The 25,730-nt window shown below is 40.8% G+C and overlaps 3 protein-coding genes across 3 annotated transcripts in view; 1 reads left to right on the plus strand and 2 right to left on the minus strand.

Annotated features, from left to right (window-relative positions):
• Positions 1-25,730, minus strand: part of LOC308392879 (MAM domain-containing protein 2-like) — a 226,660-nt gene that overhangs the window by 57,732 nt on the left and 143,198 nt on the right. The gene's annotated exons all lie outside the window — the stretch shown is intronic.
• LOC308392066 (uncharacterized protein) lies at positions 1,744-12,474 on the minus strand. The gene is made up of 4 exons (XM_080874913.1): positions 12,339-12,474; positions 2,152-2,301; positions 1,924-2,072; positions 1,744-1,846 (listed from the first exon to the last, which is right to left on the minus strand). The coding sequence occupies exons 1-3, from the start codon at positions 12,378-12,380 to the stop codon at positions 1,926-1,928; spliced, it is 339 nt and encodes a 112-aa protein (XP_080731039.1). The 5' UTR covers positions 12,381-12,474; the 3' UTR covers positions 1,744-1,846; positions 1,924-1,925.
• On the plus strand, positions 17,434-17,844 carry pmchl (pro-melanin-concentrating hormone, like; the record flags this gene model as incomplete). The annotated part of the gene is made up of 1 exon (XM_080876147.1): positions 17,434-17,844. One exon carries the CDS (start codon positions 17,434-17,436, stop codon positions 17,842-17,844), a length of 411 nt encoding a protein of 136 aa, XP_080732273.1.

A 25,730-nucleotide genomic window follows, 5' to 3' on the forward strand; every position in this document is an offset into this window, starting at 1 on the left:
TGAGGTCCTCAGCCAAGGTTATCCCACAATTTCAGCTGAGAACCAAGGCTGATCCAGCTTTTTCAGTCAGTGGACCCACTCTCTGAATCAAGCTTCCTAAGAAGGCTCACTGTCATCTTTTAAATCCATCTTAAAGACATATATGCAGCTTTTTTCTGTGCCTGCACTTTGATTTACATTTATGTTCTCCATAATAATTGTTTTATCACCTTCCCCTAATTATCCTTTTTAATTCATTTTTTAATATTTGCTTTTAATTTACCTGTTTTTCCATTTCTAATTTTCTTTATTCCTTGCTCTTATCTCCATTTGTTGCCAGTATTCTTTATGTTATTTCATTCCATTTCCCATCTTGTACTGTGAAGCACTTTGTAACTTTGTTTTGAAAGGTGCCATGTATAAATAAAGTTATTATTATTCAAGTTATATATAGTCTGTCAAATATCATCCACATTTACAGAGGAGCTAAAAAGCTTTCCTCAGAATGAAAGTGGAATAAGACATTCTTCTTCACATTCTTTCGGGTGAGCACAGAGGCAGAGCTTCTAGTCTCCAGGAGACAGCTGAGCGAGAAAGTGCTGTCCCGTGGGGTGCAATTAAAGTGAACAAAGATAACACCCCTGTCATCTGATCACCTGGTAAAACGGCTTTACAGCCATTCGCTGATTGATACATCTACGGGTACAGCCATCCTGCTGAGCAAGGGTTGTGCTGCCATTGGAGGAACATTTCAGGTCAGAATTTTTTTCTCCCCCTCTATTGAACTCTCTTATTCTTCCATTACATAAGGCAGAGCTTGATTCAGCTGTGAACAGTGAAACAGCAACTATAAATCATCAAGTGAACATGAGAAAGTATAGTTGTATTAATATGATCCATACAGGCAGATTTTTATAAAGAAACTATATCTTTTTTAGACCGACAGACTCCAAGTGCAGCCCTTAATACTTCAATGTGTCTCAGTTCAGATACACTGTCATGTAGTACACTAGAAAGCACATACTTTCATTGTCAGTAAGGTGCTGTTGTCTCAAACTGTACATGGCATGTTGTGCATTTTTGGACAATATAATGATTTCTGCATTTGTACGACTGATTTTTCGGAACATTTACAACCTGTTCATCCACACATCCAGAGCAATATACTTCTAGATTTAATAAACAAAGCCCAGCAGACACATGGAAAGACCAGACAAAAATCTGCTTCTTGTGGAAACTGGTAGTCCCTCCCTGCTTGCTTCAAGATAGTAACGCTTGATCGTGAGGCCTTTTAAGTCTTCCACAATTGACAGTTTCACAATACATATTCTATGTGTCACAAACTGGCCTACACAAACATGACAGAAAGAGAGATGCACAGCAAATGACAATTAAAAACCTCTTCATTTAAAACTAAATAAACCACGGGTGGCCAACCAGTCAGAGACCAAGAGCCACTTTTTTATTGTGTTACCGCAAATAGCCACATCATACACATGAGCACACATGAACATCACCCATCCCTTCCTCTCTCTCTCTCTCCCTCTCTCTCACACACACGCACAAAAAATACACACACCTCTGCTCAGCCAGATTTATTGTAAATGTCACACACCAACATGATAATGACAGAAATGGACTCCTACAGTACTAAGACCACAGGCCAGTCATTTTCTGTCATGAACCGAAATTCAGTACGCAAGCTGGACCCAGAAGCAGAGACAACACGCACAGGAGTACGAAAAATAAACTTTATTTTAACTAAAGGTGTCCCGGAAGGGTCAAAGGAAAACACGCGAGAAACTAGAAAAACCAAGGGACCGGGGGATGAGTTACGCAGGAACGCAGTAATCGGGACTGTGGGAGGCTGCAACAGAAAGAGGGAGAGAGTTACTGGGGAGCGGGGAAATAGCAGCATACGTGGGGGGAGAGTATGAGTCTTACAGTCAAAGCGGGGCCGTGGGAGCCGGAGGGAGGGGTGAGGGTCCGCGGGGGAGCTCCAGGAAATTAGAGGTGATTGGTACTGGAGGCGATCCAAACTCCAGACGGGCAGGTGGACAGGCAGGTGGCTCAAAAACACGTCGAGCTGTTACCTGAGCGCAAAAGAAAAGATTAGCGTTTGTTCAGGTAAATGAGGGTTTTCACAACCGCCTTCCCGTGGGTCTACGTTACCGCTGTGAGACGACTAACGGACTGGCGTGGAGCAGCTGGCTGGGCTGGATCAAATAGTCCACCTGATAATCGCCTGAGATGGGATGCAGGTGTGGAGTTAACAGCCACACCCGTGGGCGTGGGCATCCCATCAGCTCCTTGGACACCGGGCTGCGGACCATGACATTTTCAACAATGAACATTGTGTGCACTGTCTCACACACACAAACTCTCAGTTCAACAAAGTCCACAAACAAAAATATAATAATCTACAATAGCATTTTTCTTTTACTATGCATGTTCTTTAGTGGGACTTCTGGCATTCCTTGCCTTGAACACTCCTCTTCAAATTTGGCTTGTATTCCGTTGTTGTCACTCAAAGCAATTCTTTCACATGAGTGTCAGTCAGAACAGATCGATGCTTTGATTTCACATATTTTAGGGTAGAAAACACAGACTCGTGACAGTATCTTAAGAGCAGCCCATTTAACATTGGGGTATTTTTCCATTGGCACACTTTTCCAGAACTCAATGGTCCATTCCCTTAAAACAGGTTTCAATTGGTCCTCCTCATAAAGATCAATCATCTCCAACTCAGCCGCAGCTTCATCTGTGACTAGCGGGACTTTCAAACAGTCCGTCTGTGCATTAAATGGGTCGACGAGGAACGTAATCTGTGGCCTTTTCTATTGTAGATCACGGAACCAGGTCACAAAGCTTTCGTGCAAGTTTTCAACCAGCATTGCATATCTGGCTCTTTGCTTACTCAGGGCGGCGCTGGCAACTTGCCCGCTGGCTTTAAGCAGAGTGGGAAAATGCGTTAAATCTCCTTTTTGAATATGCGCCTTGGACAGCTGTAGTTTGTTGACAAACGCAAACACACTTTGCACCAGGTCAGGCAGCATTTTTAACTTACCCTGCAGGGTCAGTTTCAGTCTTTCCAAGTGACACAGATCCATAATCCATTTGAGGTCCGAGAGCTTGGGATAGTCCTTGTCCTTCTCTTCCATAAACAGTTTCACGGCATCCAAAAGCTCAAAGACGCGAGAGAGTACCTGGCCTTTTGACAGCCACCTCACAGTGCAGTGCAGCGGCAGGTCACCTGGAAGCCCTTGGTCCAGCTCAGCGATGAGATTCTTGAATTGTGTGTGGATATAGTTGACGACTTCCATCACAGGATTTAAGACGTTATGTAAATTCATTGATTTAGACACGAGTTGCTCCATGTGGATGATGCAGTGGAAATTCCAAAAGTCAGGAATAGTTTGGTCAGCTTTGCACAGCCCCACAAGCACGTTCACAGATCCCATCATGGCTGGTGCTCCATCCGTGGCTATTGCAGTTAGTTTCGTTATGGTCAGATTTGCTTTTTCAAATGCAGCCATCATGGTTTCTTTCACATCTATGCCACGGGTTCTGTCTTTTAATGGCACAATATCCAGGAGTTCTTTGATCACGCACTTGCTTGACACAGACGATTGCCAATTGAGGCTTGTCTTGTATATCACAACTCTCATCCAATGCGACACTAAAATACTCGTGCTTGAAGGTCAGAGTGCAACTGTGTTTCAATAACCGTGTTAATGTCCGATATTCTGTGTCCAACAGTGTGCCGGACAGTTGGACGTCTGATACCATGTGTTTTAGTTTGTCGTTTTCAGGAGACAAGATTTCAACAACATCACTGAGGCATTTTTTAACAAACTCCGCTTCATTGTATGGGTTTTTAGCCCTTGCAATGTTCCAAGCCAGCTGATAGGAACGTTATGGTCTCTAAGCGCTTCGTAAACTTTGGGAAAAACTGTATCTGCTTTTCTGCCTGACTTTTCAAAATGGCCAACTCGTGCTTGCAAAGTTCAGTCCCTTTTGGTAATCCCTGGTTAATGTTAGCATGGAGTGAGCTTTGAAGCTTTGAAATGCGCTAATTACATCTGACATATGAGACATGGCTTGCCATTGCGTTTAACAAAAATATATAAACTCTCCCACTCTGTTTAAAACGTCCTGTATTCATCTTCATGGTTTCGTTTTGCTGTGCATTTTTTCCCTGCCATTTTAAGGGTGAACTTGCCCCTACTGGGAAACTTTGCGGTATTTTCATCTCACCCACATGCGCATTTGATGAAAATACCATATTGAATTCAAGCAAAGTGAACACGCACATTTTAAAACAACATCAACAACAAAAAACCCTCCAAAACGCAAACACAAACTTTGATATGTACGTAAGAGCCGCATGAAAGTAGGCAAAGAGCCGCATGCGGCTCAGGAGCCGTGGGTTGGCCACCTCTATGCTAGGCTGTCACAGAGGTAGTCATACATGAGAGAGCAACATTTCTTTAATAAATATGTTAACAATCAGACAGTTTAACACTGCTGGCTTTAACATTTCTGAGTATTTATCCCTCTGGGGAGAAAAGTGAGAGAAAGGAAACAGAGAAAGAAGAAAATGACAATGACATTATTTAAACAGAAGCATCAGATGAGCCTTCAGCTGTTCGGTGAGGTTAGGTTATGTCATATGGAAACCACAGGTATTATCAGATGTGTGGCATTCGACTTATTCTACGCCAGGTTGAGTTATATCCCATTCATTATGTCATTAGCATTACCAGACAGAATTTCTGTATAGTATTCTCCTTTAAGAGCTTTACTTTATGCACCCCTTCATGTTACACCTCGGTTAGCTGCTTGTTTTATCTGCTTTGTGTGTTGTTTTTCTTATTATTTCCTGTTTGCTACAAGTTGTTAAATAGATTCATCTCATTCTATCAGCTGTTTTCCTGGAGTATTTCTCAAATATTTGGGAACAATTTTTCTGTCCCAAAGTGCCTCTCCAGCTGATCAGATTACAGATGAATGGGGACAAGCATGTGAGCATATTTTTATTATTGACAGATACATTAGCATTTCATATGGCATGACATTGGTAGTATTTTTTTTAAATCTTTCCTTTCAAGTTAAGAACTGTTGCTATAATGAATAGTTTGTAATTTTGTTATTTAATGGGTAATAGTATTTAGGTTTGCACATTTCAAAATAATTAAAATAGTTAACTTGTTGTTTTAAGTCGTGCTCTGCTGGTATATTTTATCAGTTTCCAGCACTGTAAAATACATGGTAAGGTTGTCTAAGACATACTGTCCACCATTACCTCTTTATTAAGCAATAAAGAGGTAATGGTGGAGATGCTGAGTTGGGTGATTGGTGATGTATATAGGTAGAGGTTGGGGCCATAATGTGAATTCTGCTCAGGACCCCATAACACCTTGGGCCAGCCCTGGTGCAGTGCAGCGCACGTACCTACAGTTGCTCTGGCAGCTCATGAAATGGCCACTTGAGGCTCCACAGACTCCCAAAAAGCATTTAATTACTTTTCTCGCATTCTTTAGCAAATTCCCATCACTGCTTTGTAAGTGCATGGCCTCTGTTTCCCCACCACCTACAGCAGAACATTGTTTCCCATTTTCACATGATGCTGCAGCCCTTTTGATCTGAAGGTGAATGCAATTTGCTTCTACATCAAGAAACTCCATCACTGGAACAAAAAAGCCCCTCTCAAACCTCAATTTGATTTTTTGTTATTTGGTCAGCAATCAAATCATGGACCATTTATTCATGCAAACTCTGCCAAATTTAACGCTCAGTGCTTGTTACCGTGGATATGAACCACAGAAACAAACCACAGAGAGTGTTGCTGGGAAACAGCGAGAGGAGTTTTCACTGTTAGACAGCCAGAGTGTCTGCAGCAGTCTACCCCCTCGGCATGAAGCACAGTCAGAAAGCAAATCAATGTTTTTTGGATGCTCGACTGTCAAACTGTGCCTCGTCATGGCATGCAAACTAATAGATGTCCTCCACCCGTTAGTTTATATCTATTCAACTATACGATGGCTGCATATTTCACATGTGCTCCACTGGAAGAAAAGCAGCAATGGAGAGATGAAGTCATCAAAGGGTGTACTTTTATAGAAAGACATACTTTAAAGAATTTATTGCTTTTCAGTTTTTTGCATTTCTTCTTGGTGCTCTCCATCTCTAATCTTCATCAGCTGCTGAATCTTCCTCACATCTGTCTTCTCTACCTGGATGTGCTGTTTTCCTCTTCTGTACCAGTATGGTAGATGCACCACCGCTTCCATCTGTCTCTCCCTCACATATTCTCAGGTGTTGTGGAATAACTCATTAATTTTAATGTCATATCCACAGACAATCTTGTGAAGTGCTCCAAGTACCTCACAATAAAATCCTTATATACAAATGAATGTTTTCTGTCTGCTGAAATTCTGGAGGGGCTTTAATTTGAAGCAGTTCCAGAAAATGCTGAGCTCTAAGAATGCAACTGCAGTAATTTTAACAGAGCAGGAAAGGATACAAAAATAAAAATAAAATAGGAGTAATTGGGCTTATCAAGAAGCAATAACCTCTCAAGCTGTAGAGGATAGTTGGTATAAGATCAAATACGGAGATTGAAGGTATTTAATGATAATGTTGTGCCTTTTCAAAACTGAATCAACACACAGTCTTTACCACTCTGTGACTATTTTAATTTGCTTTTTGTTTATGCTCTTGCATAAAATATACTTTCGTGATTGTTAAAATGTCACCGTGTTAACCAAAATAATTAATGCAGGACATAGTGGTGGTGATGCAATGAATGACCACAGATAAGGAAAAGTCGAATATGTACTTTAAACAGAATTTAAAGAAAGAGAGTGGATTAATATCACTATATAAAAGTAAAGAGCCGATTAATAACAGTAGACTGGAGGTGAACGAGGCATAGCTTAAAGTAGCCAAAGCCTCCATCATGTGAACTCTGACGTTTTGACCTGGTCACCCATGTCAGGCACAGACTGTCCTGCAATATTTTGGTTGCTCAATATTTTTTTTTCTTTTAACGGAAATTTCTACAGTAGACACTGAAAAACAGGAAATTTTCTGTCATTTACTTACTTAACTACTTAGATGTAGTATGGATGGCTCTGGATGGATGGAGGACTTTATCAGCAGTACAAGCTGTAAAACTTAAAAATACCGTCGAAAGTCCCAAAATGTATGCCCTCCATCATATTTACCAAAGCCATCAGGTGGGCTGGAGTGGTGTCTTTATCGGTCTTATTCTGGCCACAGGCCTTATGTTTGACACCCCTGCTGTAAGCCTTTTCCTGTGGATTTTCCGCTCTCTCTTTGCCATACGCCTAGCTTCCCACTAGCCCTTTCTGCTTTCTTTATCTACCAATGAATCCCATTTTTCTTTGATACTATGGACAAGTAACTATCAAAATAAAACAGGAAGTGAGTGCTCTAATTAAATGGGCAAACACGCATTTGGAGGGATGACACAGAGGATGGGAAAGCAAACACTGAGGCAACAAATTCACCTCTAAAGCTAAATTATAACAATAACTGAAGTCTCCAGAAATACTCAAGAAACCATAAAGATCAATAAACAAAACTACGAACATGAAACACAGAATCTGAACTCAAAAATTCAGACAGACCCAGGATCATGACAATTACACTGCAGCAAAATCACTGATGCCTTTGCACGTACCCACAGCCACAGAAGTATTGTTTGTGAGTGCATGAATGTTGTAATCCTTGTGGTGGTTTGGTGGTCATGTAACATAATATGTCCTGAAGTTTTTGTCTAGTTTCAAATATCATCATTAAGAAGCACACAAAATACAGATTCTAAACTTTAGGTGGAAATTAATGCTTCGGTCTTTAACCAGACAGTTGGAGAACGATGCTGGAAATAACCACGCAAAGACCAAAACCTATCAAGTTTACATAGCAGTTTGCTCTTTTCCTCCATTTAACCAAGTAATGGACAAAGTCCTCCAGTCTGACACTGAGGATATATCGAAACCCCTCTAGATGGAGACTATCAGTCAACGTTGTAACATCCTTTTTCTCCCACAAGAGAAGAGAAGGACAGGAGGTGATGCTATGTACTCTACATATGAAGTGAGTTTTCTGATCCGCCAAGGATCATCCGAAGGGAATCTGGCCTTATTTGGATTTTTAAAATCTCTGAAAACAAAGAAAATAATTCAGACTCAGAAGTTTTTTGTTCGCTCTCTGTGGCATAATTATGTCACATTTTATAAATGTCTATAGTCTGTATAGACAGGTTATAAATCCCACATACAGTACACATACAAAATGACAAAACTACTGCTGCTGTGAAGTGTTTGTAGTAGAAATCCTTGTTTCTGTGCTTCTACAGGAACATCATTCCTCCAAAAGCAAACTAAATGTATTTATTCCCACGGCAGAGGCATTCAGACCTTTTCAAGTAAAGCATGTGAGAAGATAAAAACTCTTGGAGCCTGGAGCAGGACTCTCCCTCCTCCCGTCATTAATGTTGTGGCTTACAGCATGTGTGGTCACGCCGGCAGGAGTGCGAGCTGGACTCGGATCAGATTCCCCAAATCCAATTCATGTAGTTGGTGATTCAAAAACACATGTTGCAGAAGGAAGTTTTTCCAAGGCTTTCTCTCTCTCTCTCTGTGTCTCTAACTAGCAAGCAGAGCGCTTGCTATTTTTGTACCACATTGTGATTACATGTTGACTGACCATCTCCATGGCTACCAGCATCTCTGCAGATACATTGATGAGGCGTGAGAGTGATGGCCTGTTTTTCTCTTTAGCCAAATCACTCTAAGACCTGGCACCACATCAGCTTTCATCTCGTTACTTTCATCTTCCCCTGCAGTCACATCCTGACCCCCAGACCGACCCACACCCTCCCAATATGAGCCTCAAATAACTAACAGCGATCGTTGGCTTTCATCTTCAGGCTCCTCAAGGATGGAGTCATGTTGCGTGACATCGTTATCATCCTTAGTATACCTTCACGCCATGCCAAAGGTGTTCTTTTTTAAAACATTAAAAAAAAAAAGAAAGAATGAACCATTTACTAAACAATCTGAAAAATGCAACAACAGTTTTACAGTTTCAAAGGTCTTGCACATAACCACATACAATCCAGTCTGAGATGGACAATTATTTCACGACCCTAAAGAGGATCAATCAGCAGTGGTGTGGTGACTCACAGGGACATCGTCTTCCTCCCATTCAATAAAATATCTCCTTCAGAGATCCATCGGAGAGCAGAACTTCAAGTTAAAGGAGCCTATGGCCAGATATAATCAGACACCCGATGTAATAATTAAAACATTAATGCTGTTTTATGGAAGCTGATGAAAAAAAAGGCTAGTTTTTTTATTGAAACAACAGCACAAACTGTGACGTCTGTGACTGACAGCCTGGTCTCAGAAACAGCCACAATGCAACAGACAAGCAAAAAGCTACATGTGCGTGTTTACAGACAGGAATCGTCACGTTTTCGTGACTGTCAGACTTTGTAACCAATGGCTTCCCTGTCGATAAGCATGTATAATGTCGAAAATCTCCAGTGGGAATGCATCACCATAGCAACCAAGAAATCAGAGCTTTAAATGAAGCGGAAACCCTTCTCTTTTAACCCCAACCATGATCTGTTTGTCAACTAACCAAGCTGATTTTAGTGATAGTGAATAAAATTAAATGTGAAAAATCTGTGAGGTGAATTACCTAAACTTGAGGATGCACCGCCAACCCCTCTATCCTCCAGATGTGGATTATTTTTCCAGCTTTTAAAAGTGGAAAATATTAAGTTTGCGTACATCCACATGTACGGTATATACGAGACCGAGCAGTCAGTTGATGAGATGTTGTGTTGTGTTTCACCACCTGCTGTGAGGCTGTGTTGTAAAGCCTCGGTTGAGCATTTCGCCACCATAATCTTGCTGTTTTGTAACCGAATGTGACAAATAAGTGTTGGATGTGACTAATGGTGCATTTATAACAAACATGAAGCAAGTTCTGGAGCGCGACCTTTAGCTTTTTCAGAACTTACCATAAAGTCATATGATTTTACTCTGTCCTTTTCTCTCGTCTCTATCTAAAAGTGAAGTTACAGCACATAGATCGAGCTACCCACAAACAGCCTGTCTCTCATTACTAAATATCGGTGGCATAGACAGAGTCCGAGCTGATGATGCAGTTTGGATTTGTAGCTGAAGCTGAGACAAATTCACGGACTGCACAGACTTTTATGTAATCGCAAGTGATGTGCAGATCAATACTGAAATATCAATTCCTCTGATACCAGTCATTTATGTTCTAGAATCGATTCTCATATTAAAATATCGATATTTTAGTAATTTAGGGTAAATTTGTAGTTTATCATTAACAGGAACACAGTGGAAAGAAACTATATCGTTCGGATTGTCTACATTGGACGGAACTACTTTCTCTTCCGCCCTTGGCTGTATAAATGTGACGCAGCCGCTTGGCGTGTGCACTCACAACAATGGCTGAGCGTAAATAGAGTCATGCGTGGACGTATTTTACTTCCACAAACAGCCAAAACGCGGTTTAAGTCAACCTCATCCTGTATTAAAAAATACCTGAAACTTGCAGCTACGGCCATTAACCCATCAGGAAAAGTGTGAGCAAGAGGGTAATTATCTCATAGACTTCTCTGGAATCTGAGTCACCCTGCGCTCATTTTAAGGCCATTTAAACTTTTTACATGTGTAGAATAGGACCTTTTTAAAATGTATTTGTATTTTTTTAAATAAGCTTGTAACTGAAATAGACCATTTTATGACCTCAGCTCATTAGGGGGAAGATGAGCAGTGTTAATTAACTGGGTCCACGTGGTTTGGTCAATGCACACATGAAAACACTGTAAAAGAAAGAGTGCAGGGAGGTGGGGTGGGAAAAAGGTTAAAGAAAAAGCAACTTTTAAGAGAAGCATGACACAGGACTCCTCTAGATAAAAACAAAAAAGGAAAACTAAATAAATAATGGATTGCATTTTAAGGCATATGACCGGACCTGTGCTCCAATCAGGGGCTAGCGTACCAATTAGCATATAAATCAGTTAAAATACACTATAGAAAGAGGTGCAGTGACCCAAGACTACAACACATCTGCTATTGCTGGTCTACCAAAAAAATCTGAATGGTTTTAGGTGGATTATCTCAACAATTTCCCCAACCCCTCTGCAAGGGTTATTTTTCCCCACAGTGCTGATATAAAAAGGTAAATTGGGAACAAGTAAAAAGTAAAGGAAAGATGAAACAACAGGGCAAGGGAAAGGAATGTATCCAGACTAATATTTATGTAAAATCCGCTGGTAAATATGTAGAAGGACCCATCATCCAGTAAAGTAATTAAATATTTGTTATATAAGCAGCTTTTGCCTCGATGTGAGAGCCAACCTCACCAGTTTCTGTAAATTACATGGGCACCGTTAAGGAAGTGCTCTGAGCATGTTGCGGTGCAGAAGTCCTTAACCTGTCTGCGAGCAAACGAAAACTGAGATTTCAATCGGTCAGACCTCAGAAATGGCTGTCAGAGCGAAGCGCCCTGGAATTTCAACAACATAATTCAATTTGCCCTGTTAATACATTCAACACTGTCAGATCTGTGTCTTGTGTTTATCTAGCTGGAATAACACTTACAGGCTGCGCCATTTGGCCCATAATAAAGAGCCGCGCCACTGTGTGCCTAAGGGAGATGGCGTTATGTCCACTGCCCTTTTTTTGTGCCCCCTTTTTTACTTCTGAGCCAAGGTCTTATGTTTTAGCTGGTCATCACATCTTTTAGAAATCCCCCTTCTCGTTTTCTTCTTCTTCTTTTTCTATTCATTGAGGTGTAGCACTGTCTGTGAACAAAAACACCTTGAGCAGACATCTGCTCCATCCCACATGAAGGCAAACACAGAAAATGTTCCCTAACTCAGCTTTTACAGGAATTTAAATAAAAATGATTGGCTTATTTTATTAACACAAGGAACAAAGTATTAAATGACATGGAGGAGTGCACTTTTAGACATTTCAGAAGGTCTCCTTAACTTTATTTAATTCATAATAAAAATAATCTGTCGCGTATCTGGTGTAAAAAATCTGTGACAAATCTAATATGTGGAAAGAAGGAAACAATGGGACAATAATTAATGAAGCAAATATCAGCCATCTTTAGTGAGTTTTCATTTGGACGAACTCCTGCTCGTCCATCTTGAACTGCAGTTTGCAACAGTACTGCTGGATCTAGTCCACAGCCTCATCATGGATGTTAAACTACATAAGTAGCTGACATTATTTCCAGGATTCATGTGCGTGTGTGGTATTTTGTGTGTTAATTACCTTGTGTGTCATGATCCGTGGGAGCAGCTGAGGGGTTTTCATTTGTCAGGATGGGTCCCTTGCTACTGGCCCGGGCGGAGTCTCTGCATCACACCTGAGCTCCATCTGCTGTCAATTACAGGAGGACTACTTAAGCCAGCACTGCCTGCTACTCGTCCCCAGTTCATTCTGCCACCCACAGTGGTAGCTGGGCCACATCTGCACGCCACTCTTAGCGCTCCCGCTTTTCGTGCTTAACTCTGTTTCCTTGTGTACATATCTCCACACTATCCCGTCTTAGACGCATCGCCTGTGATAACTCTCTCTCTCCAGCGCTGGCTCCTTTGTTATACCTCTGTGATCTGCTCCTACTAGGAAAACCATCATCCTGTTGCTTCACCTGCTTGTCCTCCTGCCTGCTCCGACGCTCTTGGCAAGCCATTCTTCCCCTCTTGCACTGCAGATTTCCTCTCTCTGGATTCTTCCACAGAAACCCTCCCCAAAGCTCTTCAGTCTGGACCTGCACGTAAGCCAACAGCACCTCCATAATATTCACTCTGGTCATCTGCTCCCTTACCTGCCAGTAATCGCTTTTCCCTCTGTTGCAGCACACCTGCGATTCGAATCGTGACCTCAGCGGACAGCCTTCCCCGTGGCCGTCCCCATTTCCACCGGCTCTTGTTTGCCTTCGTTTTGATCTCCTTCATTCTGTAAATAAAGTTTTGTCAATAGTTCTCAGTAAGTTAATTGAGTCTTCTTTTGGGTCCAGCCTCGTGAAAACCTCGGTTCATGACACTGTGGCCCTGTCCTGGTGTTTTGTATGCTGTGCAACCTGGGTGCCCTGGCTTTCTTTTTTGTTTTCTTCCAACATTCCCAGTTGGGATTTTGGATGACTGCATGGGAACATGTTTGTGGTGGGCAAAAATCCTTCTCCATCCAAATGGAAATGTGCACACGGACGGACACATCTGCTGGAACATAAATCCCGCTAGTCTGTCAAACTCATGGATGAGTCCAACAACAGCAACCCGATGAGCCTCCTGATGGGGAAAGATGAGGCAGGGAGGCTCTGTGCTAACTGGTTAGCTTTCAGAATAAAAGTGTTGGAACTGGGCTGATCGTAAACTGATCCCAGAAAAAAAAAAAAAATCACAATATACGTAATGAGCATATTTAGCCTAAATAAATATTAGGCTAAAGTGATTCAGGGGTGTCCAGCTCAGGTACACAGAGCAGAGCAGAGACTGATTTAATTTATGTTCATGACTTCCGGTCATGTTCACTGCTGCAGTCATGAATTATATAAATGTGTTAACCATTTAGGTTGATTGCACAGCAGACTGATAGATGCAAAGTTCCCGACTTACTTAAAAGTGATCCATGTTCTATTTCAACTTTGTGTGTTTCTATTTGGTTTTTCAGTGTGTAGCGCTTTGCTCTCTGTATAATAGTCAATCTCGCCTTCTGAGGAAAAATGCCTCCCACCGCTGAACTGGAGCCACTCAGCTGATGATAATTAACCACACAAATGCCAAATGCAGTCCGTGCAGGTTTTCATGAAATCGGAGTTGCCTGAAAAAGCCACAAAACTGGCATTTATTGAAGTACTTTCGTGTTAAGCAAAACCGTTCTATTTTTAAGTAATTTCAGTTGGAACATATTAGCTAAAAGAAGAAAAGTAGGTGCTCGTTTGATGACATGTTGCTAGCGATCAGCAAGTATTATTACTGTTATCCAGGCAGATGTGTGGTTTGGGTGGTTAGTGTGACATGATGCAACATTCACATGATCCAGTGTAATCTACAGTTGTTTACTGGAGAGAGGAGGTACAGTGTTATCCTGGGAATGTCTGACCTAAAGCAAAATTCATGACTCAAAACACACACACACACACACACACACACACACACATGCAGAGCTTTTGTTATTTATTCCAGGCCCTGCTTTTATATTTCCAAATTTATGATGCGTCAGTTCACATGGCCCAGAGCAAACCTGTGTCCTTTCTCGTTCACATTACAATGTATGCATGCAGTCACTCTGACTAAATGTGCATTATAGTCAGTGCAGACAAACCATCTGAGCAAATGATGGTGAGAGTATTTGGTTGTGTAATGTGAACACAAGGGAGCAGGATTAACGTTATATCTCCATCCAGCAGCTAGTGTTTCCTTTCTCCAACTTAGCAGTTGCAGAGATTTAATTGCTTATAAAACCTCAAATTTGATCATCTTAAATTATTTTTTTATGATTTTTTTGGTTCTTTTTGGCTACCCACTGTACGGTAATTAAATGGATAACTGCCTAAACAGTAACACGAGCAACATTTGTTTGCCTTGGCCACAATCTTTCCTTGAACTTAACCAAGTAGTGCTACTTGTCTTGGCTTGAAAGAATGTACCACTGGGGCATCTTAGTGGCATTGAGAGGACACAAATGCTGGATGCCAGAAGAAAAAAGAGTGTTTTTACTGTGGCTGATACAAAATAGCAAACATTAAAGGCCAGAAGGTGAAAAAAAAACAGAGGTCCAGGAACATAAGAGCCAGGGAATAAATTAAAACAACAATAAAAAATGAACAAACAGGATTGCACAACAGGGAACATTACCAGTCGCACCAATAAAGCGCTAACAGAAGAAAGGAATCCATACACTTTATCAGATACACCTGTTCAACAGTTTTTAATGGAAATTTGAGCCAGTCACCAAATCTCTATGCAATAAATCTTTGGGACGTGCTGGAGTGGGAGATTCACATCATGGAGCAGCTGGAAACAAATCTGTGGCAACTGTGTGATGGTATCATGTCAATATGGACCAAAATCTTTGAGGAATATGTCCAGCACCTTGCTGAATTATGTCATGAAGAATTAAGACAGTTCTTAAGGCAAAAGGGGTCCAACTTGTTACTAAGGTTTATCTAATGAGGTGGGAATTGATTTGGAAATGAGACTCAAAAAATAACAAAAAATAAAAGATAAATAACACAAAAGGCATGACTTTAAACGTAATAACAGAGAGAGAATGAGCATGCAGGGACGACACAGACAGGGAGACACTGGGGGGAACTGTAATGATAAAACCAAAACAAAAGAATGATCATATAAAACAGGAATAAAAGGCTCAAAAATAATAAACACAAATCCAAAACTCAACATGAGAACCCCAGGATCAGGGCACTATATTCCTCAAACACCAAAAATCTTTGTTATACATACATACAATACACTGTTTTTCCAGAAGATGAATTAGATAAGTGTTTTCTAACACTTCTGTAGCCACTACATGATAAATCCACAATGTGTCTGCAGTTAAGGTGAGCATGCATAAATTGGAAACTATTCTGAGTATGTTAAAGGTGAGATTATACGACTTTTATTATTAAATACTCCTCTTACTGACAGGTTGACCTTGTGGATTTGAAGTGTTAGCAGAAAAGTATTATCTTTAGGGATAACACAGCTATTATGTTCTGTATTCCTAAAACACCTCTGTCTTACAGATCCATGTGGTTTTCATTTAAAAATAGTGATAGGCCCATTTGTACCGTTAAAGCCAACGGCATAGGAAGAGCTCCACCCATCCCATCAGTTAAATATATGAATATCAGTCATCTAGGAATGTAAGATAAGGTAAACTGTCTGTCTCCAGTAAACCTCTAAGGCCGTTCACATGGCAATAAAAACAGGGTGTAGATAATTCTCAGATGTCAGACTTTTTCAAAACCACAGGCATGGTTTTCAGTAAGAAATGGCTCACAGCACTTCCCATCTGAATCGCCCCGCTGCCCATTACCAATACTAAAATAAGCGTACTTTTAAAAAAAAGACATGAAAGTATGTGTCTAGCCAACTGATGTCAGTAAAATATCAAATGTGTTCTGGTAAAGGCTAGAGTTGAACAGTTCGCTAACCAGTCCTGTGTCTGGAAGACATCTTTTGATTATTTAAAAGCAGACATCCTTTTTCTACCTGTAATTAGATGTCAGTCAGAATCGTACCTATAGTACAGTGCCAGGAAACTGGTAGCTTAAAAATCTATCTCCCATCTCCATCTGAATACAAGATTATTTGATCCGCACCAAATGCTCTTTGGATTTTAAAGCCAAGGAGTCATTTAAACTTTTAGTTTTATTCAGTTTTTTCCATTTTTTTTCTTTATTGTTCTTCAGTTATTTTCTAATCGCAATCATATATCGTTAACATGACTTTCGATGCTGTCCCGACATAACAAATCCTCGAATTTCACCAATTTTTGATAGAAAAACCAAATATATACATAAACAGCATTTGCTCTGAGGACCTTAGCTTAATTGTACAACTGTAGATGACACAACAAATTAAAACTTTGTTAATTTCTCACCAGGTTTGATCTCACTCAAATGCCACCAGCATAAATTACATTAATTAATTTCACATCTTATGCAGGTTCAGGTGCACAGCCTTCCTGCAGCACCCATCTGGAAACCATAATTAGGCTGGGTTATAATCACATGGCAATTGAGCTTCCACCTCTGGGCCTTTGGAGCAGATGTCTTGTATATTCTCCAAAAAAACTAACTTTTTTTCTTCTTTCGCCAACAAAGAGCTGCTGCCACGAAGACACAAACACTTCAGAATCATTCGGTTGTCTTATCTGCACTAATCCAAGGTTAAATCTCTTATTGAACAGCACTGTGACAATGCCATGAGAGAACATCAAGTATCTGAGAGCACAGGAGCTTAACGGGTGGGTAATCCATCCTTGTTGTTTTAAAGGGCAGTAATTTTGGATTAGTTTTTCTTATGTGTCACCTGTTCAAAGAATTCCTGCTGTTTCATTGTTACGTGTCTAATATACACCACTACATTGGAGATTTTAATTAATTTTTTAATGAAAAAACATACTCCAACACTGCAAGAGTTCCACACAACTGTCTTTTAATGCTTGTGACTGATTTCCGGAATCCAACAGGAGAAGTTGTGATGGCAAACTATGCAACGTGGCCAATTCAGTGTGTCCAAAATGGTATAAAAGCCCAGTGGTATGATTTGCAAGCCAGACAGCAAGGCAAGGCTTCAGGAAAGACACTCATCCACCCGAGCCAACACCGTACACCTTTTGGAAGATCTTCACCATGAGGCAGTCGCGCCTGTCCATCATCTTTGCTGTAGCGCTCTTTTTCAAGTGCTACGCTCTGACAGTGGCATTACCCACGGCCAAGGCTGAAGACGGCTCCTTGGAGCAGGATGCTTTTACCTCCCTGCTGAACGATGAGGCCACGGAAAACAGCCTAGGCGATGCAGAGCTGTCCTCCATGACCAAATCCAGAGCTCCGAAGGTAATCGTCATCGCCGCTGATGCAAACCTGTGGAGGGACCTGCGGGTGCTGCACAACGGGCTACCCCTCTACAAGCGGAGAGTCGACGAAAACAACCAGGTCGTCGAGCACAAAGATGTTGGACAGGACCTGACCATCCCCATCCACAGGAGGGACACCATGAGGTGCATGGTGGGACGAGTGTATCGGCCATGCTGGGAGGTGTAGGACAGTTTGCTCTTCTCCTCAAGGAGGCCAAACAGAGGATAGCTGTCAAGTGACCTCACACTCAGTTGCAAACTAATCCAAAAATGTGTGTATCTATAGAAAAATCACTGGAGAGCTGAAAATAAAAATGATTTAATTCTACTTTATGTCTTTTATATGTTTTTTAACTGTTTAAACTGAGATGGTGAAGGTTAAAGTTTTTTGTTCAGATTTATTCATATCTGTCAGACTTTTCAATTTTCAATAACCACTGACTGACTGTCTTTTCTCTATGTCTAGTCTTGTTTGAAAAAATGTTGTATAATGTGAGAGGTGTAACCTCACAATCAGATTCCAGCAAGAAGAAATTTGTCTTTAAAAAAATAGTTTTCTTTTATCCAGGAGAACAAACTTAAAGCAGTCTCAAACTTTGGATGCAAGACTGGATTGTGTCACAAGGTTATAATGCGTCAAGGATAGAGAGGCGATAACTGCAACAGTCCACAGCTGTTAAGCTCATCGTGCAACAAATGAGACTGAATATACAGGCAGATAAACATAAATTCTGTGTATGTAGATGGATATTCAGCTAGGTAAATGTCATCACCAGTTCACAAAAGAGTCATCTCAATTGTAGGATCTTTACCTTCATATTATAAGGTAAAGGCCTTACAATACCAGAAGAAGAAGCCCAGTGATTTAGCCCAATGAGTAAGCAGTTGGTCACAGTGAGGAGGAAGAACTCCCTTTAAGTGGGAGCAGAGCCAGACTCAGAGAGGGGCAGCCATCTGCTATGACCGGTTGATGGTTGCAGTCAAGTTTATCGTTGGGACTTTCCAGTGTTTGTAATAAGCTAAATTCATTGCCTGCAAGTTTGCCAAAATGTTACATCTTCAAAGCACCGTGTCAGAAACATTCTCACCTCTGGAAATCCTCTCTTTGGCTTTGGCAAAGGCTTCATTGTGAGAAGGGATATGCAGATGGTTTGGGTGATTATACAGCAGTTGCGGTCCATGTTTGAGAAAATACTAAAGAGGAAGATTCGATCACAGGAAAAACAGCATGAGACAATAAACAGATTAAACCTTATGGGTCAGCAGCAAGTCCTGTTGTTGTGAAACAGTTCTGCAACAGCAAACATGGGTTATTTGACCTACAATTTTCAAGAATGTGCTGTCATCAGTACGTAATTATTTAAATGACTGGAGTGTCTAGACTAGAAATCCCAAGTGTATATATTTTTGAGTCAATCAGCAGCAATAAAGTCCGTTCAAACTGAATCATGCTGAAAATCTGTGGAAGGAATAATTTGTTAATTGGGAACAAAAATAAAACAATAAAAAATCCAGAAGAAATGGTTTAACATACAAAGGAGATAGTAAAATATTACCTAATTATTATTAAATATTGACTTTGGGGGTTGATAATGTTACTCAAGGGTCACAGTGGAGAAAACTTAAATTGACTTTTGGAATGTATTCAACAATCATTAAAAAAGCCCCTCTAATATGCAACTTTAAATCTTTGCCAGAACTTCAGTTTATTTAGTTTAATGACATTAACTTGTCTGACTTGGCTGACACTTGTCTAAGACCAGGCTGTGTCAATCTGGGAAACACTGGTTCCCTAAATGGGAAAAGGAGTATCCCTTGACCAGTTCAGAGTAGTTATTGGAAGTTAATTGCTGTTGCTGGGAAAATGATACATACACTACACTAACAAAGGCATCTTTTCTTTTAGTGCTTAAGTTTGAACACAAAGTGACAACACATAGCAAGTTTCAAAACCAGGTGGAAATGGAGGCTAGAATTTTACAAGCCACCTGCTCATAACTGTCTTTTTTACCTGTTAAAGATCAGGCTCTGGCTGCTGGGAAACAACATGAATTAAAACTATTTCATGTTGGCAATCACTTGGAGGTTTTTCAATATAGCACCTACTTTGTAAACAATTTCAGCCAAGGAGAACCAGAAACCTTGAGAAACCACTGACAAACATGTGGGGATATACATATTTTCACCTAATCGTAGTCGTTGTCAGGGAGTCACCAACTGATCTCTATGCTTGTTTGACCTCAAGGTGATTTTCGGTGGTGCATATCGTCAGCCCATTATCACTCCCGAGGCGTAATATAGTGACAATTTTGTCAAGTCCCGAGGCGTCCCGAGGAATGTGAAAGGTGACCTCCCGTGTTGCTACGCGCCGGGTTGTGGATGAAATCCAGTAGAATGACGCCACCACGGTGATGCACATCCCAGCCATGTATTCCAGCCCTGACCCTAACCGTATCCATAACCCTGTCCATAACTTTATCCCTAACCTTGACCAGGACTTTAATGACATTAGATAGTGTTTTCCAAAGCGATTTAAGTAAAACGAACATACATGTGTAGATTCAATCCAAACGGTTCTCATGTTTCCTCATTTTTCCGATCTCCTAATCTAGGACCATGTTGGGTGCACTGAAGCGTAATATACTGACGATTTGTCACCTAGTGTAAAATGTTATGCTTTGGAAGTGAGAGCGTGTTGGTATTGTCCATATTTGCCAATCTACAGTTTTACACAGCTGTTTAATGTCACCAGGGTCAGTGCCACAAATAACTCATCTGTGTGCCACTCTTGTTTGTGCTGTTGTTTGTGCTGTTGGATTTTTCTGGAGGACTGTAGAATGCAACCAATAGGTTAGAGAGCAGAATTCATAGTTCCATCAATTACAGTAAGTTGTCCAAGTCCTAAACTGGCAAAACAGCCAGACCATAACAGTACCACCGCCATGTTTGACTATTACTATGATATACTTTTTATGAAATACCCTGTTAGTGTTATGTCAGATGTAACAGGGCTCGAACCTTGTTAAAAGTTCAGCTTTTGTCTCGTCAGTCCACAGAATGTTTTCCCAAAAGTTCATCAAGATGTTTACTGGCAAATGAGAGACCTCCTTTTGTGTTCTTTTTGGTTATTTCCAAAAATAAAAAGTGGTTAATCACAGTTATTTCATGAATTAATGGGTCATACGGGGTTACATAGGTAGATCACAGAGGGGTTGGATGGCTTTTCCCCCTTATTAAATGAGATAATCTATTACAACCTGCATTTTGTATTTAGTCAGGTTATCTTTGACTAATATTAAATCATTAAATGATCTGAAACGTTAAGTGTGAACAATATGCAGAAAAATTAGAAATCAGAAAGGGGTCTGTAGGAACTGTAAGCATCCATCCATCCATCTTCATCCGCTTTATCCGAGGCCGGGTCGCGGGGGCAGCAGCCTAAGTAAAGAGGCCCAGACCTCCCTCTCCCCAGCCACCTCCTCCAGCTTATCCGGGGGAATACCAAGGCGTTCCCAGGCCAGCCGAGAGATATAATCTCTCCAGCGTGTCCTGGGTCTGCCCCGGGGCCTCCTCCCGGTGGGACATGCCTGGAACACCTCACCCAGGAGGCGCCCAGGAGGCATCCTTGTCAGATGCCCGAACCACCTCAGCTGGCTCCTTTCGATGTGGAGCAGCAGCGGCTCTACTCTGAGCCCCTCCCGGATGGCTGAACTTCTCACCCTATCTCTAAGGGAGAGGCCAGCCACCCTTCGGAGGAAGCTCATTTCTGCCGCTTGTATCCGCGATCTCGTTCTTTCGGTCACTACCCACAGCTCGTGGCCATAGGTGAGGGTAGGGACGTAGATCGACCGGTAAATTGAGAGCTTCGCTTTTACACTCAGCTCCCTCTTCACCACGACGGACCGGTGCAGCGTCCGCATTATTGCAGCTACAGCCCCAATCCGTCTGTCGATCTCCGGCTCCCTTCTCCCATCACTCGCGAACAAGACCCCGAGATACTTGAACTCCTCCACTTGGACTGTAAGCAATGTAACCAAATCCATCATTAGACCACACAGGGTTAACCATAACTTGCTTAAAACATTGTCAGTGGAGAACATTAACATGTTTGTGTGGGAGATCATGCATGTTCACAGTGTGAATTATTTCAAAATGCAAGTGTCATTTAAGTGGAAACTTGTGAGTCAGACTTGCAGCACTCTGAAAAGAAATTTTTGCTGGTTGATTGTTGTGGGTCACAAACGCAGAACATTCCTCACAAAATAGAGAGTGAGTCAGCAGAAAGAAGGATGTGTTTCTGGGAATATCTGCACCTTAACGGTATTTGGGAATAAGCTTCTGGTTGGAAAAACAATTAAGCTGAAGGCATAAGCAGAAATGTAGCATGTGAGAAATGCAATGCTAGCTCTGACGAAGTGACTGGCTACAAATGAGAAAACTGTGGTACATTAGAAACTATAATAAGCTATTCAGGGCACAGTTTGAAATATTAAAGGGGTAAAACCTTCCATATCTGGTCACTGACTACACTTTTGTAATGATTTTTAGATTATTTGAGGAGTTCTCGACATAAAGATTGCCACAGTAGGAGAAGTTTAGCAGGCTGTACTAAATAAACTATTTCCTGTAGCTTTAAATACCGACCACAGTGTGCATCCATAAAATATATGACATAATACTTCAAGTCCTTGGCTTTAAATGTACAAAAGTCATGCCCTTTGAAATTATGAGAAATTACAAGGGTAGACTTTTGGCATTTTCATACCCCTTAAGAGTACGTAATGCAGATAAATGTTTTATGGGAAGGTGTTTTGTTTTACACATGACTGTGGGGAGAAACATCTGGAAACTGTTATACAAAAGCCTGAGCAGTTTTTTAAAACAGTAGTTGGTCATAAATTTTTTAATTCCACCTACTGTGTGTGTGTGTGTGTGTGTGTGTGTGTGTGTGTGTGTGGTGGTAGTGGGGGGGGATCAAACAGAATAATCCACTAAGATCTACTCAGGTGCTCTCAAGCCATCTGAAAGACTCAGTCTCTCCAGCGTCTCCTGGGTCTGCTCTCGGGCCTCTTCATTCATTCATTGCTGGTGCCAGACAGATGAGGGGTACCCTGTGGCCGTAAAAGGATACAAATGGCGAACAACAATACTCAGGTAGGCTGTGGTGTGTAAATGTACTCAGGACTAAGTTTCACTCTGATGAATATTATAAGACAGGAACCAAGCAGGGGAACGCTGGAGGACTGCTGGAGGGAGAGAGGAGGTTAGTGCTGTTTCCAGTTGAGTATCAATTTGAGATTATTCTTTCATATTTTGAATTCTTCTACTACACAAGGACTTTCTTGGTTTGCAGATTCTGTTCCAGATCTAGCCAGAGAACACACTGGAAAGAGTACTAGGAGAGAAGACGAGAAGGAGAAGTCAAATCACAGAAAATACTAAAGTCAATAGCTCACAGCGATTACCGCAACAAAGGTGACAACAATCTGGCAGAGAGTGGAAGTTTCATCTGGCCTTTTTAGTCCTGGGAAATGAGTAGATGGGAGACAGGTGTGCTAACTGGAACTGGAACTTGCTGGAGCCATGCCACGAGCAACCTGAACCACTGATACAAGGCAGAATGAATCCATGCTTTCATGTTGTTTACGTCAAATTCTGACCCTGCCATTAGGAATACATCGGTGAGAAGTAGCCATTTGTTGTTATTAGATAAAGATACAAAAAACTGCATTTATCCTGTACTTGAGAATTCTTCTGCCACAGCTGATAGAAAATTAAGATACACATGAGAAACATAACAAATGGTTTAAATAAGTAGAATGGCATATATCTCAAATATCTAACATGTATCTAACAAATATCCTAATAAGGTAAAAACCTGAAATCTGAAATTGACACAAGTACAATAAAGTTAAATAAGTATAAATTAAAGTAAAATTTTACAAAATCAATGTGCTAAAGCATTAAGACAAAAAGTTACCCAATAGCAGGTTTAAAGGAGTTTTTTGAAAAGAGAATAAGGAAAACAAACAAGTTAGACAACATTAAAGTGCAGTAGTATAACAGTGTGAAAGGTAGTAAATAGTGCCGTGCAATAATGTGTTTCGGTTGGTGTTAAATGTTGTGTGAGTGCAGAGTTCAAATATACTGATAACAGATCATTCTCTGCTGGACAGATGTGTTGCACCGTAGAGCTGAAGTCATCATGAAGCATTAAAGTGAGTGTTACATTTTCTCAAAGATGTCTGTTCTTCTCTTTGCAAACCTGCTAGCCATTAGAAAGAAGGCAGATTTTTTTTTATTAGCAATATTAGGTTGTTAAACTGCACATCTTTACTTGTTTTGAAGCTGCACTTTTTTTTAGATAGCCAGCAGGGGGCGACTATTCTGATTGCAAAAAGCTTTTGGGGTTTTTTTTGTTGTTTTTTTTAACAGCCTTACTGCTAGGGGTGGGTTTTGATTATCGATTTATCGATTAAAAAATCCTGAATTGATTTTTAAATATAAATTTATTTTGCACGAAACGCCAGAATCTCAGGTTAAACCTCACAAAATTTCAACAACCACCAAACAGCTAAAACAGTAAATGAGAGCAGGTACACGGATTCTGCACAAAGACATAAACACAAAGCGCGGACCCGCCGATGCATCAGAATCAGTGAGATGTGACTTTCTCACCCGACGGCACGGACACGGTCGAGGCTGAAAGCCGACAGCTCGCTGATTCTGAAGCTGCAGGTTTTATTTATCTCCAAACAATATTGACCGAACCAGCAGCAAAAGAAGATCCAAACTATGCTTCACATAAACATCATCATGAATTCCCTCTGACTTTTACTGTTTTGCTTCCACCATGCCTCTCTCTCTCTCTCTCTCTCTCTCTCTCATCTAAAAATCTGTTTTCTTCATTATTCGCTTGCTTGTTACGCACAAGTCTACCGTTGTTTACAGCGCTGTCGGACGCTGTTTTTTTCCTTTTACTTACTTCCAAAAAGAAAACCTCATTTCTGCTGTTCAATACTGAACAAATGTAAACTTTAAATTATGCAAAACTGTGTCTCTAATCAAACCTCTGTAACTTTGCTCTGCTTCATGTCAGCAGCATCAGGTGTTGAATTGAATTGAATTGAATCATGGATCGAATCGATTCGGGACCTTGTGAATCGGAATTGAATCGATTCTAGAAATGAGGGACGATACCCAGCCCTACTTACTGCCTAGCTGTTCGATGACCTGATGAATTTATGGACACAGTTACTACTGAGAAGGCATACAGCTTACAGTATTGCCAGTGGAGTACAGCAGAGCGCTTACCATATCTTAAAATAATCACTATGACCAGGAAAAAGAGAAAATATACACGTTACTGTGTTGTGGTTAAAAAGCGGAAAATGTAAAAGGCATATGTTTTCTTCAGAGTCACAGTTTATGTATCAGAAAATTATTTTTTAAAGAAGTGATGCGAGAAAATGTTCTCTTTGTTTCTGGTCTGGGTACAGTACAGTGACAATAGCAATAATGAGAAAACAAAATTGACATTAAAAGTCTAATTACTGTGTAACACAACACAACAGGAGTGATTATCAAGGCTGTTAATTATTGACAGCTTCCTGCACTTCATAATAAAGTCTGGGCTCTACGGTTGACTTAGAGATTAAAAGGCACTTTGTATCCTCTGCAGGCAGGCATTGTAAAGCTTGTCTGTCTTGCTTGTCGTTTCTTCCGGAAGAATGTCCCTATTAATTACCAAAGAACAGCAGGAGAAAGGTTAGCTATCCATTTTATACTGTCTTGGACTTACCAAAGTGTGGCACACACAGCTTGGCTGTCTGCTAGATGCTCTGTCTCATTTTCCCCACATTTCTTTTAGGAAAACAAGACTCGTAGGTCGTTTCTGGACATTTAAAGGGGATTAGAGGGGTGATGCTTCTTGAGTGGGCTTTTAAAGAAAGATCCACTGAATGAACTCACAATGTAGAGTCAATTTTTATGCTTGGTGGAGATTAAAAGAAGGTGCATGGCAGAATAAATTCAAATTCACAGACATCTACTTATGTCTGTGAAGTTGCATAA

Source organism: Rhamphochromis sp. 'chilingali' (genome assembly GCF_963969265.1).
Source record: "Rhamphochromis sp. 'chilingali' genome assembly, chromosome: 2".
In the NCBI taxonomy this organism is placed as follows: domain Eukaryota; kingdom Metazoa; phylum Chordata; class Actinopteri; order Cichliformes; family Cichlidae; genus Rhamphochromis; species Rhamphochromis sp. 'chilingali'.

Bases quoted from the DNA above. Each gene is read 5' to 3' on its own strand.
- LOC308392066 (XM_080874913.1), bottom strand. From the start codon at position 12,380: ATGAAAACCCCTCAGCTGCTCCCACGGATCATGACACACAAG. The intron at 2,302-12,338 runs GTAATTAACACA...CATGGTCCGCAG, and splicing joins CACGGATCATGACACACAAG to CCCGGTGTCCAAGGAGCTGA. The intron at 2,073-2,151 runs GTAACGTAGACC...TTTTGCGCTCAG, and splicing joins CCGTTAGTCGTCTCACAGCG to GTAACAGCTCGACGTGTTTT.